This window comes from Rhipicephalus sanguineus, chromosome 2 (assembly GCF_013339695.2).
Source record: "Rhipicephalus sanguineus isolate Rsan-2018 chromosome 2, BIME_Rsan_1.4, whole genome shotgun sequence".
NCBI classification, from domain to species: Eukaryota; Metazoa; Arthropoda; class Arachnida; order Ixodida; family Ixodidae; genus Rhipicephalus; species Rhipicephalus sanguineus.
Window position 1 is genome coordinate 222,643,711 of NC_051177.1, and position 18,696 is coordinate 222,662,406.

An 18,696-nucleotide genomic window follows, 5' to 3' on the forward strand; every position below is an offset into this window, starting at 1 on the left:
GTGCCATGGCCATATAATCTTTTTCTCGCACGCCGCAAACGTTTATTCACGAAAGTACACGGCTGCTACTGTAAGCATGCCATATGAAAATAGCAATATGATTCGTAGTCCACGCCGCAGAACATCGATGGCGTGTACGGCTTCATTTCGGAGTGCATGTGGACCATTATTCATCTTTAACATGACAGAATGAGACTTACCTCGAGGTATACGTCCTACACGGTGTAATCGCGACTTGGGAAATTCATTTCGCTTTGAGTCGGGCGTCGTTGTCGTCGATCGACTGCTCTTCACCGTTAACGTGATTGACGAGCCTTTCTCATTTTATCAAGTTCGTTTTTCGGAAGTGCCAGTCAAGCTTGAAAATCCTTTTGAAGCCGCACTGCAAGCGGTACATTGTGAGGCGCCGCAAGTGCACCGCGAGAGCTCTGCACGTGCACAGAAGCGAGCAGTAACGCGGTGGAGAGAAGGGAAAACGCGCGCTGCTAACACCCCAGTTTCTCTTTTTCTGCCAGAGATGGCGCTGCCTGTCAAGAGCAGCAGCGCCGCTAAGCGTTGCTTGGGAAGCCTATAAGATGCTTCACATCTAAAAAATGGACATCGCCGAAGAATTCGGCGTTGCGTGCAGCTCGCTGTCCACGATTCTTCACTGATCCGCGCTGATCCAGCGGAGCCGGAAGAAGGTTCGCCTGTAGGCGCACTTGATAACGGTACTGGTGACAGCGTAGTGCCGCCGTCACTGACCAGTGCATGAGGCGAACTTTGTGCCGTGGCAAACGAGATTCCCGGAGGAGAGGCATGAAATTGCTGCATGGTAATGCCCGCCAAGCAAACTTACTGACTTTTGGAAATAAATTGTTTTTTTTTTGTAAATTCCCTGTCTTTTCTGCCGCATTCTCACGCCAACGAAATTCCCGCAAGAGCGAAGTTTTGTGCTTTCCCCGCCGAATTCTTTATTGCGGGTTTCAACTATACCCCCTTACACAAGGGAGCTACTCGCCACCACGGTATACTGTGGCGCCCGTTAACAGAGCCGTACGTTCCCTATCCCGTTTCCGCAACCCTATACAGAGTGCTTCCTCTTATGCCACGCTCTACGACCCTGTACTCCCTTTATGGATTTCTGCCATAAAACAGCCACTCTCGATCACATCATGTCGGGGTGTACTCGGCACCCGCCACCTAGATCTCTGGAGACACCAAGCGATTCGGACGAATATTTCTAAAAGCTCCCCCAGTAAGTAGAAAACCTCCTTGTGACGACATAATCGAGTAATCAAACGACAGCTACGTGACGAAGGGTAAAAAAGCGTTGACGTCAGCAAACGGATGTGCCTTTAGCTACATTGCACACGTGCGCCTCCAGGGTGCTGCACCAGTTCAACCGCAAAGCGTCTCCCGGCAGCAAGGCCATTTTGTCGTCCCTATCGGTGTCGGGGGAGCCCTACCAACAACTTTAGTGAAGCGATGAAATCGGTCAGGAGATTGGACACGAGAAAGTAGAGGTGGAAACCAATTTGTTTTTGTTCCGTTGGCATCGGACAGTGAAAGCTTTTAATGGTACACGTGGTCGCACTCATCGTATTCGCCGTACACATCTTTAAAGTCATATCTTTTGCACATCTCTTATTACATTATACCTCTGTGAACGCGATAAGTCTGCTGAAGGAGCCACGCTTTCTTTGCACGCTTCAAAATTCAAATAACCGAGGCTTATGTCGTTTTGTTTTCCGGGAAAATTCCTTGCAGCATTTCTTTCAGGCACGCATAGCTCATGCTACTGGGCGCGAAAACATACCGTAGCGCCGCCATGCGGAGGCGTCCGCGTGGCGTGCAAGGTTTGGTTGCTCCACTCTACCGCTCAGCCCGCAGCCGCTTTCGCGTCTTCTTTTATTGCGATAGCAATTAAATGGACAGTCTCGGATGATTTTTGCCGTCGGTGGCCGCCGTCATTCTCCGTATATGTATATGTGTATATATATATATATATATAAAAGCCACAAAGAAAAATAATTCAGAAATTCTTCCCGACGCGCGGAATCGAACGGGTGACCTCTTGCTTTGCAGCCCGCCGCGTTAGACGTTAGGCCACGACAGCACAGTCTTTCAGCCTGCTAACGGCGAGCTATTTATATACACCATGTAATTCAGGATGCTTTCTTAGTGGCCACATAGATGGCGCGACGTGCGCGCGCGCTTTAAAGATCGTCGCCCCGCCCCTGCGATCGCCGTTGCTGTTCGCTCTACAGGGCGTCGTCGCTTTCATGCGCGTATCTCAAGGAAAGAAGGGGCGGCCGGTGGGGTGCTTCACTTCGCTCGCTGCAGCGGCCGCGTTTGCGAAAGGAGCGCGCTGCTCAAACAGAAATAAGTAACAGCTGTCACAATTAGTTCGCGCTCGTCTTGTTTATATACAACTCTTACATCAGTATCCTTTCTGAGTTACCACGTAGATGGCGCGATGTCCGCGCGTGGCGCGCTTTAAAGATCGTGACCCCGTTCCTGCGAACGTGGTCGCCTTCGTGCGCTTATCTTGAGGAAAGAAGGGGGCGGCTGGCGGGGAAGCGGGGGGTTGTATGTCTTGTGCTCTCCCGGCGATGTCTGCGCTGAAGTGACAGAGCGTACGAAGGTCGCTTCGACGCTGCAGCGGCCGCGTTTGCGAAAGAGGCGCGCTGTTCAAACGGAAATAAGTAACAACTGGTGCAGTTCGTTCGCGCTCATCCTGTGTGTACCTTTTCGTTCGTTTCGTGCGTCCTGCTTTATGTTTGAGCAGTGCGCTTCCAGTGTCGAGCTGTGACGCATGATAGTTCGCGCTCGTCCTGTGTGCGTTCTTTTCGTGCGTCCTTTGGGCTCGAGCGACGCGCTGGCAATTTCGAGCTGCTTTCCGTTCTTCGCGTTACATTCCAATTTATTGCTATCGCATTCATTGCTTCGCCGTTGCGGCGAAACTGTCACTTTTTAGGGGCGAAGCTCCTTAAGGCGGCACCCGTTCGTCCCTCGTTGTCGTAGTCGTAGTGAGTAACCAGTATTACGCTTTGACCTCCAAGGTGGTGCCGGTGGGAGATTTTTCCTGTGCGTTGTTGAACAATAAAAAATTCGCAGCGTTAACTAAAAGCCGACTTCTTCTGTCTCTCATTCCCATAAGCAGCCATTCTTTACCTCCAAGGTAGTGCCTGGTGAGATTTCTCCTGTGCGTGATTAAGCAATAAAAATTTTGTTCAAAACGCCGTTGATTGATGAAATAAACCAACGAAAGACGCCAGATGTTTTGTAAAAGAAAAACGAAAGAACGCCAGATGTTTCTAAAGCAAAACGAAAATACGCCAGCTGCTTAACGAAAGACGCCAGATGTTTTCTAAAGCATTCGTTTTCTAAACAATGGAAATTCACAGCGTACATGTAAAATTAAAGTGAGCTGCAAGTCGTCATAACTCATCGAACCTTTAGTATAAACGCGCCCGATCTCACGTCGGTGATGATGTACTGGGCAGAATTCACGGAAGATTCACGGTTTACCGGTGAACCTCCGCAGCTTCGCCCACTCATCATCATTCACTCCGTGGATATGTTTTTCTTTTTTATCATTATTGTCCTCCACTTTGACGAAATTAGGGAAATACTGCTGTGGCTTCGTCACTGACTGCACGAAATGGGAATTTGCGAAATAACTGCTCTGAAAAAAAATATTGCGTTCCTCAAAATTACTGACACCTTGACTGCCAAGCGTCGTCTCCTACGGCCACCAATGTGGAAGCCACGGGGGCCGAGCGCGCTGCTTTTGTAAAAGGTAAAGAACAATTTTGTGTCGTGTCGAAACGAAGCATACAATGGGCTTTAGCGCGTGCTCGAGGCAAATAGACGTATTTTCATGAAAGAAATGCGTGAAGCGTGACCGCCGTGTAACTTCATTCAGTGTGGGTTCGCATCTAAATACGCGTCGCTGTTGACACTGTGGCGACACAGTGCGCAAAAACCGGCGCAGCCTCCGCCTCGTCACTATCCAGCCCGGCGTGACACGGCTTCATGCTACACCACGCCTCCGATAAGGGACAGCGCCACCGCAGCGTCACCGGAGGCTTACGTCACCGACGGTGGCTTTAAAACCAAGCTGCCAAGCTCGGAAGTGATCATTCCTTCACTACCCGACTGAGCGCAGCGTCGGTATGCTCGCCCCGCTGCTGCTACCCCGTTAATAAAGAGTTGTTACGTTTTATGTTGGGATGCGTCCTTCCATCGACACGGCATCCCACAACACGATGAAGAAACGGCATGAGCAAATGTGCATTCCTGTTTAGTACACATAGTCCTATAGTATAAAGCATGACACGAGTGGTTTGCCCGCTTTGTGGGAAGCAACCCACTGCACGCTTACTGCTGCATGCAGCCGCAGCCTAGTTCTCAAATTATTAGTTCTCAATTCAGACTTGTAGCTAGATAAAATTTTGCATAGGCGCATCTTTGTCTGCGGCACGATTTTAATAATAATCTGTTGCTCCTTACTGCTCAAATTTTATGCGGTTTTCACACAGTGTATTTTCGATTGCCATCGAGCCACGTCGGCATAAAAACTTTCTGGGATTTACTCCGTTCTGCAGTTGGTACAAAGGGGCCAATCGCGATCAAAGAATACGGTCCTGATAGGGCTCAATTGCGAAGGTAAATGCACCGTGTGCCAGCCGGCCGCATTACTTTGCGCATTTGAATGCACTAGCATGCTACAAGGGGTGGCTTACTGTGGTGTTGATGGCAATTTTATGCTTATGAAGCTCGAAAAACACGGGAAGAAGCAGAGATAAACACAGGACAAGCCTTTGACCTGTATGTTGTTTTTCGCGCTTCATAAGCATACCGATTACACCTAAATCGCGTAGAGCTGTGTTCGCAATTTTATGTTTCACTGAAAATACCAGCGTCCACCACTTACAGCTTCATTGATAAGCAGTTTGACTCTAAATAATAGTTGTTGTGGTTTAACATCCCAAAAACCACCATATGATTATAAGAGACGCCGTAGGGGAGGGGCAATCAATGCTTGTGACCCGTGTACTTGGATTTGGGTACATGTATTTATTTATTTATTTATTTATTTATTTATTTATTTATTTATTTATTTATTTATTTATTGAAAATAGCTTGCAGGCCCGAATGCATTGAGTAAGGGGGGTAACAGTGAATAATATAATGAACAAAATCTCACAATGAACAAAGCTACAGTGCAGGTTAATAACAATAACTTCGTAATAAAATTCAATAGTACACGAATAACAGATTACAGCACGATAATCGAAACAGTGCGCAACACTTGACAATATAAATGACAATGTAGTGCCTAAAGCCTTATTTAGACCCCATAGAGGTGTTCGAAATTCGCGGAGCTCTCGACGACGGCGTCCCTCATAATGATCTCGCAGTTTTGGGACGTGAAACCACAACAATTATAGAAGGTGAATCAGTGTTTGAAGCTAGCCATGTTTCACCTGTAGCGCAACATAAAAAAGAAGTCACACAGGATGAGCGCAATCTACAGACATCCTCTATAAGCAAGTAACCCCATCAGCTCGAAATAACAATAAAGGAATGTCAGGTGACAGCGGTATCGCGCTCTTGCAAATAGAGTAACGGTGAAAATGGAAGCTCACGCTATAGGCTCGCACTGTGGCACGGAACAGTGTAAAGTACCAAGCCGCCGACAACTTTCACTGCACTTTCCTACATTGTGTACCCTCTAGGTGTCCGCAAACGTAAAGTGAGAGCAAAACAGCGCTGTTCAAAGCGGAAAAGGCGAGAAATCGCAATTAAAAGCAAACCGTCCGCTTCCCTTCGCTGGAACAGCGTGCGATCACGTGATCCGACCCTCCACGTCACAACGATCGCAGCGCCCACGTCTCCAGTGGTGGGCCTCACACCCAATAGTCAATTTCGTGCTGGGGTAGCCACAATTATTTCCGGGGGGGAGGGGGGGGGGTCAACCCACCTTTATGTGCATTAGTGTGTGCGTTTTTGTGTGCGCGTGTATATACACACATGCACGACTGACAAACTCGGGGGGAGCACTCTTTTCATAATAATAATCAGGGGCAGTGGATGGCTGCCTTGTGCAGCTCTTCGCCCGAATTCCAAGAACAGCCCCTGGCCAATGGGGAAGCGGACGCCGTGTGGCTCCCTCCAACACCGCCCCCTCCGTTCTCTTTTGGGATAAATAGAGTTTCTTTGTCCTTCGCCCGAAAACGGCATTCCCGGAACGGCCGCTACCAACAATAAAACGCAACCATTACGCATCACTCACACAATTTTCCAAATAAATTCTGCATGATTTTTTTGCATGAAAAACTACAATTTTCTGTCGTTTTAAAATGCAATACAATGACTTCTTTAGTTGTAACAGTGGAACTAGTGTCATATATAGCGAGGTACAATGTGTTATCATGCTAGAATTATTCTAATGTGCAGACAGAGTCAAATCGTGCCTCGAGTGCGCACTTACTGAAGATCTGTTCTCCGCAATGACAGGTTCGACGCTTTCCTGCAATGACATGACCAAATTTACCGGTAGTATATCGCTGAAATGGCGCTGCTTCATAACAAACAAACGGAAAACACAAAACTCGTAAATGGGCGCAGAAATACTTTTATCAAAAAATGCATTTTCAAGTTCTAGCTACCGGCGGGGACGGCTGTCGTGGTATCGATGGACGAAAAAGGCTGCCTCGCTTGTTCTCTCGCTCAATCTTGGAAAGAGCACTGGCGATGTCTCCAGCTACAGCAGCGTTGTTCTTGACCAAGGCGACATCTGGTTAGTTATGGGCTTAGGAAAGAACATGTATGAATGCGAACGATTGAAGATAAGTTGAAGTTGCTTGAAGATTCAAAAACGCGCTTCATAACTAGGAGAGGTTGCATACACTGATTTTTTTTTTTTTTGGCGCGCGCATCCTGAATGACATCCTGAATAAAACTCGGTGCCTCCCATGTAACGTACAGTGTAATAAGGTCAAGCTAAGTACAGCTTTGCGGCTTTTGTCCTTTGAGCGCCAAGTAGAAGCTTTGCACACTTTCAACAATAGCTGGAACGATTGGCGCGATGCGTGGCAATTGACTACACGGAACGACTGTTGTGCTTAGGGAGCTTTAGAAGTAATGCACCCAATACTCTTTGCGTGCTCTAGTTTGACTGCGTTCTCGTCTATGGTATTTGCATTCCTATGCCTTTTTTGAACGCATGACAAAAGCCACGCGTACAAAAGAACGCGTGTTCACTATTGAAGCATGCTATATACATTAGTAGCGTACATTTCCAGAATAGAATGGTATTAATGATAAGAGTTGCCTATGGTTCGCAATCCGGCAGAGCAACCTTGCACGCCGCTGTGTCAAATCCATAATAAAGGTGGGAGCCGGCGGATGGCAAGACAACGTGTATAGGTGCCTCAGACATGCCGTCTTCATACGACATATTTGGAAATGGTGTCTTCTCATCTCTGGCGCGTTAGAGAGGTTGAGGCAACAATATTTGAGGACGTATAAAGCCTGCTTTAGGCTTCATCTTTATGCAAAGAATTCTTTACTCCATACGAAGTGTTACACGCAGGAAGCGTTTCGAATGTACTTTAATTCGCTCCCAAAGTGTGCCTAAATGGTCCTTCTCCTGATCGAGACTGGCACCAACTTCACTGTGTAGGAAGTGTAACGGAAGTTTTAGTCACGTCATACCACACTAGAATGAGCGGTGACTCGCCGGAACGGGCAAGCCTCGAGAGCATAGCCTCGTTTTTCTCATCGTGTTGCCGAACAAGCCAAGCTTGCTGGCATAAAGTGCTTCGCATGATCACGCGAAGACGGAATTAGAGAATGTTACTTTGCGCACACAATGCTCACACGCGAGAGACCGGATAGGTGGGGTCGTCTGACGGCGCTAAGAAGAATAAGGCAAACACACAACTGTTATTGCAGAAACATAGTGCATTCTTCTTCTCTGCTATTGTGGGTTCTCGGCAGGTGCGTAATTTTCATTGCGTTCCCTTTTAAATTATTTTTCGTCAAGGACACTCGCATAAAACAAACAAACGTTTCTATAAGCGTGGTTGCCCGAATCGTCACGAGGTGTTGGTGCAATTGTTCGGTAACTAAAGCCCCTCCACTTTTGCGAAAACTACCACCACGTGTTCTGTCCTCCGCCGCCTTCTCTTCTGTGCCTGTCGTTTTTTTAATACGAAACTGTTTTATGCCGGGATCCACCACGGCTCCACTGACGTATTTCCGTCACGGATATGACGGTGCAAAATATACACAAGCAGATGACAAAGAAAAAAACTAGAAGAAAAAAATACTGCAGTGGCTTAGCTCGGCTATGCCAGGATATACGAGTACGTAGCGTTAGCAAAGGTTTAGCTGATTACTCTTAGCTTTCGTGTTTCCGCAGCACGTTTAACCTTCTTCGGTTCATTCTTCCTACGCTCAACGCATAATTGCCAGGCAACTACTTCTGGATCCGACGAGTTAAGCTTCTCCGCTCTTCTGCGCCGTTGAGCAGCATTTGCGCTCTCCTTCTACATGGCTATACCACACTGGCAAACGCCAGTTAGAGGTGCTATCAAGCGGCTCCAGCGCAGTGTCAGACGGCGACTGCACAGCGAAGGCGAATAGCTGCGCGCGCGCCGGCGCCAGTGCGTCTGCCACGGCTACGACGTCACTCTTCTGGAATGCGCAGACCGACGGCAGCGAGCCGCGCGCGGCGGCGGCGGAGTGCGCGGGAGTTGCCGCTCCGGTGCGCCAGCTGTGTGACATCACTGATCCTCGCGCATGCGCAGCAGGCTCTTGAGGAGGCGCGCGAAACTGGCTCGGCTAGGCCAGTGTAGCTAACGCTACGAAATCGAGCGGAGACAGTTGTTAGTTCACGCTCATCCTGAGTATGTGCTTTCCGTGCGTCCTTTCTGCTCGAGCAGCGCGCTGCGAGTTTCGAGCTGCTTGCCGTTCTTCGCGTGACATTGCAATTTGTTGCTACAGCATTATTTCCATCGCTCTTGTGACGAAAGAATGCACAACAAACGCTCAACTACGTCTGTGAAGACACGTTTCACTTTCGTGTTATACTGATTCCTATGACAGAGAGATCACCCATGTTTATTTTTCCCATAGCATGGCGCCTCGGTGGAAAAAGCTAAAGAAAATAAGTGACAGCGCGCGCTATGCCACGTGATGGCAGTTGCCAAATCGGAGGCCATGGAGAGAAAGGAGCGGCGTTGATCAAACGATGGCAGTACTTTTCTCAAGGTAGAGGGGCTTTATTAGTAACTAGATATATCGCAAAGACCTATCCGTACACCGGGATACCGTACGCGTTCAAGTTTTCAATTAGATAATCTGCTCGAGTGTCTAAAGCATAACAATGGTTGCTCCGGCGTGTGTGCGAGAGCAGACGACACAGCGCAGTGTGTCAAAGCTTTGTGGTCCTGCCTTGTCATTTTCTAGAGAGTGACGTCACTGTCCAACTCGGCGCTCAGAAACCGAAACCAGAAGTCGTGAACATAAATAATGCAATATTGACGTATTTACGAAGGATATATTGACACGTGATCGTGACGTTGGAGAAGGCAGCAGTCGGCCGGTTCAAGACGATACTTTATTTGGGCGAACTTGTGCCCGGGAAACGAAAAGTCAAAGTACAAGCAGTACACGCTGTACACTCATAGCGGCGCACAGATCGTCGGCGGTCGAAAATATGCCAAGCGGTAAAGCGCGTCGACTTTTGTACATGTGCAATCGTAAATTCCAGCCTTATCGCTGGCGGCCGCGTAAGCCCTCTAACAAACTGGACTATTCGTGTCCTGCACACAATCCTAACAGTGGGGCTCTTCGATTTTCCACTTCTGGCTACCCGCGGGCTGCCAGAGCCAGCCAGAGCACGCTCATTTTTCTCGGGTTGCTCCGTCCCCACCGCGGCGCACTTCCGGTTGGCGTTCGTTTTTCTCGGGTTGGACGGTTCTGGCGACCCGCAGGGAGCCCGACGGTCGCCAGAAGCTTCCAGGACAATTCAGTCGTGGAAGTTCTCTGGAAGGTTTCGGGCTAGCAGACGCCGAAAAGAGACGATACGCGCTCGCCGCCATCTTTGTGAAGACTAGACGGACTGCAATTCGGGCGCTGGGGGACTACGCGTTCGCTTGTTCTTACGCTCGGCGCCGTTCCGTCGTGCGAAATGGCGCGATTACGAGTGGCGGCGAGCATTTGGAGCTAATGGTAATTGCTTTTCTTATGTGTCCCGTGAAGTTTCCTTCCGTGAACAACGCGGCGAACTGTCGCGTTCTAACTGCGCCGTACACACGTCCCAAAAGTTATGTACTCGTTCGTACGCACGCATGGAGACCCCTTTCGAGTTTATTTTTTCGTAGTAGATTCGATTGTGGTGTCGTGTGTGCTTCCTGTGCGCTTAGCGAAGACGATTGTGATTGAACTAGCTATTTCGCTCCGTCGTATCTTTGCGTGCGTGAACCCCGTGAGAACTTAACTATTTCAACTAGGTCTTCGATGTTGATAAAATGCACTGATTGACTAAAAGCGATCGCGACATTGTTTTTTGTGTGATGCTTGTTGGTCGCGAATGGCATGCGAGCGTACTTCGATCTACGGGCCAGTACATGAGGTATGGTATTATGTTATGCTACGACGCGTCGATGTGAAAAAACGGAGATGAAATCAGAAATATATACATCCTTTTGTTGCTTATTTCATCGTCGGCTTTGTCTTTTTCCACTTCTTAGTAATAATGCCATGCAGTATGTACGCGGTTATCACCTAGTAGCTCAAATAAAAGCATGAGCCACATGAGATTTTTGGAGTGCCACTAGGACTGGAAAAGAGGCTCAGGCAACATCTGCCAAAACGAGTCGAAGACGCGTCACACAGAAGTTTATTTTATATATAACACGCAGTCGTGGTACGATACCGCCGCATGTGTCAAGTTATGACAAAACGCAAGCTGGTCATCGCGTGTGTGCGAAGTAGTACGCGATAGCTCCTCGAGCTCTTTGGGGGACACGATCACTTCCGCGAGATTTTCGCGTCGTGTTGTGCAGCGACTGTTACATGTACTAAGCAGACGTGAGTTGGTTAAGCCGTTAGCGGCGCGGCAGCTCACTTTGCATCGCTTTCGTGGCGCCGTGCGCCAGCTGGCTGTTTTGTTCGCGGACGGGGCAAGTTGCGCATGATCTTGCGAACGTACGTGATCGTATCCCAAATCCGTATGCTCGAGAAAAATTACTTCAGTTCTTCAGCAAACCTAGTCACATATTTTCAAGCGGGCAATGCAGAAAAACCCAACGAGCACGCGGCGAAAAGTTTCGTTTGCTACCACGGCGGTAGCGTTTGTTTACGTTTACGCTGGCTGTCCCAGCGTTCGATTTTGCAATCTTCGGGCAGCTTCGGGTTGTCTCGGGCTTCCCACACACGTGACCAAGACGCTGTTTCCTGTCCCGACCGGAACTAGCTACCTGACCCCCTGGCTAGCTCTGGCTGCCAGCGAACTGCCAGAAGTCCGAAAATTGAAGATCCCCAGTCTGATCTTAAACAATCATCAAGCTCCTCAAACAATGCGGCGCGCCCTGCGCTGAGCATCGTTAACAGTCCTTGTGGGTGAAAACCGAATGAATGAAAATAAAACACGTGTGGCAATGCCTCCTTCTGGAAAACGCATCGCCTCGATGCTTAAAACAACAAAACGCACTTTGGCTTAAAAGAGAACACAGAATTGAAAACACGCGTGCAAAAAAAAAAAAAAAGATGGCCGCGTATCTGCGTGCTTCGCTCCAAATGTCGTCGAAAGACAATAGTCTCCTGCCGGCCGTACTACATGAGTCCTCCTCCTCTATGTTGAATCGCCGCATGTGGCTCATATCTGCAGCGCAGCCCAAAAAACAAGAGCATTTTCAGTGCAGCCTAAGAAACACTAGTGTCTTTAGAATTACGTATCTATGTATTTTCTATTAAAGGAACACACCGCCTAATACTCACGTATTGATGGTAGCCTCAGATATGCGTAACATTTGCATTTTGATCGACAATGCTCACAAGTATGAACGGCGCTACCAGTTAAAGATGGCTGGGCGTTGAGAAAGTGGTTAAACTTTGGCCGGGTAGCTGAATCGGGTGACAGACAGACAAACAGAAAGACAGACAGACAGACCAAAATTTCTGCGTTTAAGTTCCCCAAGAAAAACTATCGTCTTTAAAAGATTATTAAAGCAAGCACAACTAGAGTCCTTAGGAGCGTTCACGCGCAGAACGGCCTGAGGCGCACGACATGAACGACTTCAGGTTGTGCGCTGCACCGCTCAGAGTTCGCAATGCCGTCCGGGACAACCTCGTAGTCTAGAGCGCCGATATATGGAAGCGCTTGTATGGCCCGAAGTATCGCCGAAGAAGTTTTTCGCTGAGTCCGCGTCGGCGTATCGGTGTCCAGACCCAGACAAGGTGGCGAAGCTGGTATTGTACGTGGCATCGTGCAAGGTTGTAACGACGGCTGTCGATCTTTCGCTGGCTTTGAGTACGCAGACGGGCCAGTTGTCCGACTTCTTCAGTGCACTCGCGGTAGACGGTGACGTCGAGGTTTTCTTCGTCCGTGACGTTGGCTAGCAGGGCGTTGAGGGTGGTCGTTGGATTCCTTCCGTAGACCAACTTGTATGGCGTCATCTGCGTCGTTTCTTGCATGGCCGTGTTGTATGCGAAGGTCATGTACGGAAGGATGGCATTCCACGTCTTGTGTTCAACCTCGACGTACATGTCCAGCATGTCGGCGACGGTCTTATTTACGCTTGGTGAGGCCATTGGTCGATGGGCGGTAGGCTGTGGTCCGGCGGCGGCTTGTTTGGCTGTATCTCAAGATCGCCTGATTTAGGTCAGCAGTAAAGGACGTACCTCTGTTGGTGATGAGGACCTCTGGGGCGCCATGACGCAGGACGATGTTCTCAACGAAGAACTTCGCTACCTGGGCGGCACTGCCTTTCGGCAAGGCCATTGTCTCCACGTAGCGGGTGAGGTAGTCGGTAGCTACGATGATCCATTAGCTTCCTGATGCTCGATGCATTAGCTTCCTGTGGCTTGATGTGCTGCAGAAGTCCGGCTGGCCTAGTCAGCGGTATCTTCCGTCCCTGGCAATCTCGGCAAGTCTTTACGCAATGGGTGACGTCGGCAGTGCGGCGAGGCCAGTAGTACCTTTTCTGTATCTAAAGTGGTTGCTTGGGCGAGTTGGTACGACATACTTCACATAAAAAACAGCGCTAAAAACGGCGGACAAGAGAAAGAAGGACACAGACGGCGGCGCTGACTTACAACAAGATTTATTTGCTAGCACCGCGCAATATATACTTGTACAGTATCTGACAAATATAGGAACAACAAATAAAAAGATAAAAACACTGAAAACCTATGGAACATAATCATCGCCATGAGCCTCACGTGTGTAAGCCTCGTAGTCTGACCTCGTAGTCTGTCCATGAGCCTCACGTGCTTACACACGTGAGGCTCATGGTCAGCCGAGGCTCATGGACAGCCGATTTCTCGGCTCACAAAGCCGAGAAATCGGCGCACGGCTTTCTTGCCAGTGGGTGGCAGGAAAACAGCGATCAGATCTGTTTTCCTTGGGTCGGGGCGAACTCCAGACGTGCTAATCACGTGGCCCAAGAACAACTACTTCCCGTACGCAAAGCGGCACTTTTCTGGCCTCAGGGTGAGTCTGGAGGTCTTGATTGCTTCAAAGCGCTGGAAGCGTTTGTCGAAGTTTGAGGCAAATACAACGACGTCGTCCAAGTAGACGAGGCAAGTCTGCCACTGCGAGCCTGCCAGTGCTGTATCCATAACTCGGTTGAAAGTCAAAGGTGTCGAGCACAGAACAAAGCGCATTACCGATTGGAAGAGGCCGTCTGGTGCCATACAAGCAGTCTTCTGTCGGTATTTCTCGTCTATGAGGGCGGCAATTCGGGCTTGTTGGAATAACATGATAATTGATGGTAGCGCAGGCTAAGGACAAGGGCAAAAGAAAGACACATTCGACACCACACAGCGCTGTCTGGTGTCGAATGTGTCTTTCTTTTGTCCTTGTCCTTAGCCTGCGCTATCATCAATTATCATGCTCTCTCGCCTACTTCTATTTGTCAGTAGCCGGTCTTGAGGTCCATCGACGAGAAGTACTTCGCGTTGTGTAATTGATCTAGGGCGTCGTATATCCATGGAAAAGGATACACGTCGTTCTTTGTGATTTTGTTCTTATAACGATAATCGACGCAGAAACGCCGGGGTCCATCTTTCTTCACTAACACTACGGGAGACGCCCACGGACTCTTGGACGGGTGTATGATGCCGTCGCGTAGCATTTTGTCGACTTGTTTCTTTGCGCCCTCGCATTCTCGCGTCGAAACTCGGTACGGGCAATGAAGCATGATGCAATCTTTCGTAAGTGCGGTCTCGAATTCTTGAGGATGATGACATGCATTCCTTGAATTGCAGAAGGAACTCTTCGATCTGTTCTAGCTTATGCTTCGGGAGGCTCGGATTGACGTCAGAGCTCGTTTTGGACCTCGGTTCATCGAAGCAGGTTCGCTAGCATCGAAGAGGGCTAGAGTATTGCTGGCGTCCACGAGTTCATTCATGTAAGCCGCCGTCGTACCAATGTTGAGGTGCCTGCATTCGAGGCTACTTTCGTTTTCCCATGGCGCAGCTCGGCTATGCCTGGCGCAACACAAATCTGACAGTTCAGGAGCAGGTGCTGGTCACCCTTCAGTGACGCCTTCTAAATCTTTCGGTTCTTCCGTGCCGACAGAAATAACTCTGGAGAGAGCCGGAACGGCGACCTGTCCTACTATCAAATTTAAGGCATTGTGACCGGTTGCCTTATCCGGCGGTACGGCTTTGTCCGTGGAAAGCGTTATCGACTGGCCTCTTAAGTTAATGACTGCGCCGTGTTGATTTAAAAAAATGCATGCCTAGAATGGCGTGCCTCGAGCAATGCCGTAGGACCACAAAGCTCACCGAATAAGTCTGACCCTTAATCGCGATTTTTGGCGCGCAAACACCAGTCCGTGTTACTAGGTGGCCTCCAGCTCTTCGGATTTCGAATCCTTCCCAAGCGGCCTTTACTTTCTTCAGCTTGGCGGCGAACGGGCCACTGACGACGGAGTAGTGGGCTCCGGTGTCGAGTAGACGTGTGACGTTCTGGCCATCGATAAGTACGTCGACTTCGGTGGTTCGCTGTCTTGCGTTACGGGTACGTCATGGCGTTCGATTACGGCTGCGTCTATTTGCTCCGATGCAGCCACGTCGTGTCATCAGGTCTTGTTGCGGCGGAGAAGTGCTCTCACGAAGGCGCTCTCTGGGAGACGACGAGCTGGTATTCGATGATTCCCGAATAATTGTCGGCGGAGGATCATCGGCATTTCGTCGTAGAGTAACTGTCCCTCGATCGGTTGCTCCGCTTAGTTATCGGGATGAGGGCTCGCGGATCGGCGCCGAGTAAGGCAGGTGTACCGCCGGCGCTGCGAATGACATGTAGCTGCCACGCGACAGCGAACGGGAAGGTAGTCGGGGCGTCCACTGGGTTTCCGCGATGTAGTCTGCGATGCCACGTGGTCGTTGACCTGGCTCTGGATGCGGCGCGTTCACGGCGATTCCACACAGTCCCATCTCACGGTACTAAGAGTGGCGGTACGTGTGACCGGCTTCTCCGCAGGGGTAGCGTAGTGGGCGGTGTTTGCGGGCGCACCATACATCGGTCTTCCTGGGTGCGTAGCGCTGGCCGGCAGGTGGGCCAGATGGCGTCGACGGCGGCTGCGGAAGCTGGCGACGAATTTGCTGTGGTGCTGAGTCTTGGAGCTGTCGCAGGGATGGGTAGCGACGGCGTACAGCAGCAGCGTAGGTTTTGGCTTCAGGATGAGGCTGCGCTGCCGGAGGAACCCCAAGTGTCCGCTGGATTCCTTCCCGTACGATTTCCGCGATGGAGTCCACTTGAGGCAGGGGTGAGGGCAACACCTTGCGCAGCTCCTCCCGCGCGATCGCTTGGATGGTTTCGCGCAGGTCGTCGGAGCCGAGGGTGTGATAAGGTGCGCTTTCTAGAATTGATCGGTGACTACTGGCGTGTGCTCATTTTCAGAGTCTTCTTAATCGTATTCACTTCTGAAAAAAATTCTTAAACTGCAGAGCCGAGCGAAGAGGTCTTTATTTACTCCTCGCATGAGGAAACGGACTTTCTTCTCCTCGGGCATGACATGGTCAGCGTGGCGGAACAGTCGGGTCATTTCCACCGCAAAGATAGTTATGCTTTCGCACAGAGGTCGCACCCTTGACTCCAGCAAGGCCGCGGCCCTTTCCTTTCGGACGATTCTTGTGAACGTTTCCAAGAAAGCTGTGTGGAAGATGTCCCAGGTTGGAATGCCCTTGCTGCGTCTTCCTTGTAAAAGTAGACGTGGCGCAGCTTGTCCTCGGAGTTCCAGTTGTTAAATGTTGAGACCCTTTCGAACGTCTCGAGCCAGGTTTCGGGGTCTTGACTTGGTGGTCCATCGAACGAAGGTGGCTCCCTGGGTTGCTGCTTCACGATCGCTCTAGGGGACACTGCGGCCATCATCGTGCCTGTTGTCTTCGTCGCCGTGGCTTTTGGCTTGTCCTGTAGGAGTCCGTATTGGGGGAGTAGGACTTTTAGTCTGCGGCTGGCTCGACTGTCCCTGATGGTGTCGGTGTTTCTCAAGTTTTAATTGTCGGTGTCTTCTTCAAGAATTGGCCTGGATTCGCGGCTTGACGGGGGCGTGCGGAACATGAACGAATAGCACCTCCACCAGATGTCACGTGGTCGTAACGTCGAAGAAGGCAGCAGTCGGTCGGTCGGTTCAAGAAGTAACCTTTTATTTGGGCGAACGTGTGCACGGGAAACTAAAACTACAAGCCAGTGGTGTAGCCAGAAATTTTTTTCGGTGGTGGGGGGGGGGGGTTCAACCATACTTTATGTATGTTCGTGCATGCGTTTTTGCGTGTGTGTATATACGCAAGCGAATTTGAAAATTTTCGGGGGGGGGGGGAGAGTTCGAATCCCCCCAACACCCCCTGGCTACGCCTTTGCTACAAGCAATACAGGCTGTACTCTGATAGCGGCGAACAGAGCGTCTACCATCGATAATCTGCCAAGCGGTAAAGCGCTTCGCAGCGTTACCGCTGGTGGCCGCGTAAGCTCTCGAATAAACTACAGTATTCGCGTTCTGCGCGAAATCTTAACAAAATAATCTCAAAGAATCTCCAAGCTTCTTAAACATTGCGGCGCGGTCTGCGCCGTGAATTGCTAACAGTCTTTGCGGGTGAAATCCGAATACATCGAAATAAGACACGCGTAGCAATATAATCTTCGAGCGAGTATCATGCTTTCTGGAGCAATAAGAAGCGTTCGAAGTAAATATGTCAGAAGCCACAAATTTGATGTCTCAACCACTTTAATAATGTTCAATAAGTATAATAACTGACGTTCGATGAAGTATCGTTTGATATCACAAGAAATGTGTATTTTGTCGAATGCGGGTGGCGGGTGGAGTGCAGAACATAATTTGCGCGGAAATGTGGGAATCGCAAATGAAGCATGAACAATATTTCCGTGAGTGCCAGCGAGCGCGAACCATATTATAGTGTAGTCAATCTCGAACCGCATGAAATATGGCGCCAATAGGAGCCAAGTCAAAGGATACTGGCTCGGAGAGTGGCACCTGCAGTCCGCTCCGTTAGCTTCTGCAGGATGAAAGGCGTCACGGCGTTACCCGTCAGGTCGGCTGCCCTGCAGAAAACATTGAAGACGAAATTGTTATGACCGGATCTATCTATCTATCTATCTATCTATCTATCTATCTATCTATCTATCTATCTATCTATCTATCTATCTATCTATCTATCTATCTATCTATCTATCTATCTATCTATCTATCTATCTATCTATCTATCTATCTATCTATCTATCTATCTATCTATCTATCTATCTATCTATCTATCTATCTATCTAAGTGTCCAAGCTCCTAGGGTCGCTACGTTAACTTTGTAAAATTATAGTGGCCAGATATGAATATATGAGGAAAATGAATAAAAGTCATGTAAGAGCAGCATGATATGCATGTCATGTGCTATATGATACACATCGCAGGGTGACATCGTGATGTTCTGGTGGTAGTATCAGTACCTCGCTACATACCACAAAGTTCCTGACAAGACGGGTCTTTACTACCAGCATGAACGTCAGGAAACATCATGAATGTTTAAAAATGTATGTCAGTTTTAATTACAGCAATGGCATGACTCATAAGTGGCAAAGCCGCCGTTGTGGCTACATTATTACGGTATATGCTAGAATATGGACGAGAACATGCGTTAATGAATTACCTGACGTGATATGAAGAAGTGAAAATTTGAAGTGAAAAATATGAAGTTAAAATTTCTAAGGGCTCGTTTTTCTTTGTTATACACAATATTAATGAGCACTAACAGACATTAATGCCAAGGAAACCCAATAATACCAATAGCAGACAATAATGCCAATAATTCCTTGGCATTATTGTCATTTAGTGCTCATTAATACTGACGTGATATGAAAGGTATGATGTGTCACGGAGGCGTACTTTTCTTCTCCGCTTTATTTCCTTTCAGTTTAGGTCATAATTCAGGGCACTACGCATAAAAACAACAAATAATGTC

The 18,696-nt window shown here is 49.0% G+C and overlaps 1 protein-coding gene across 1 annotated transcript in view; it reads right to left on the reverse strand.

Moving 5' to 3' along the window:
• Window positions 1–18,696, reverse strand: part of LOC119382249 (pseudouridine-5'-phosphate glycosidase) — a gene marked incomplete in the record, with an annotated part of 1,023,505 nt that overhangs the window by 713,918 nt on the left and 290,891 nt on the right. Inside the window, 2 exon segments of the mRNA XM_037649958.2 lie at window positions 6,660–6,787; window positions 17,703–17,788. Coding sequence (XP_037505886.2) covers window positions 6,660–6,787; window positions 17,703–17,788 — 214 coding nt within the window.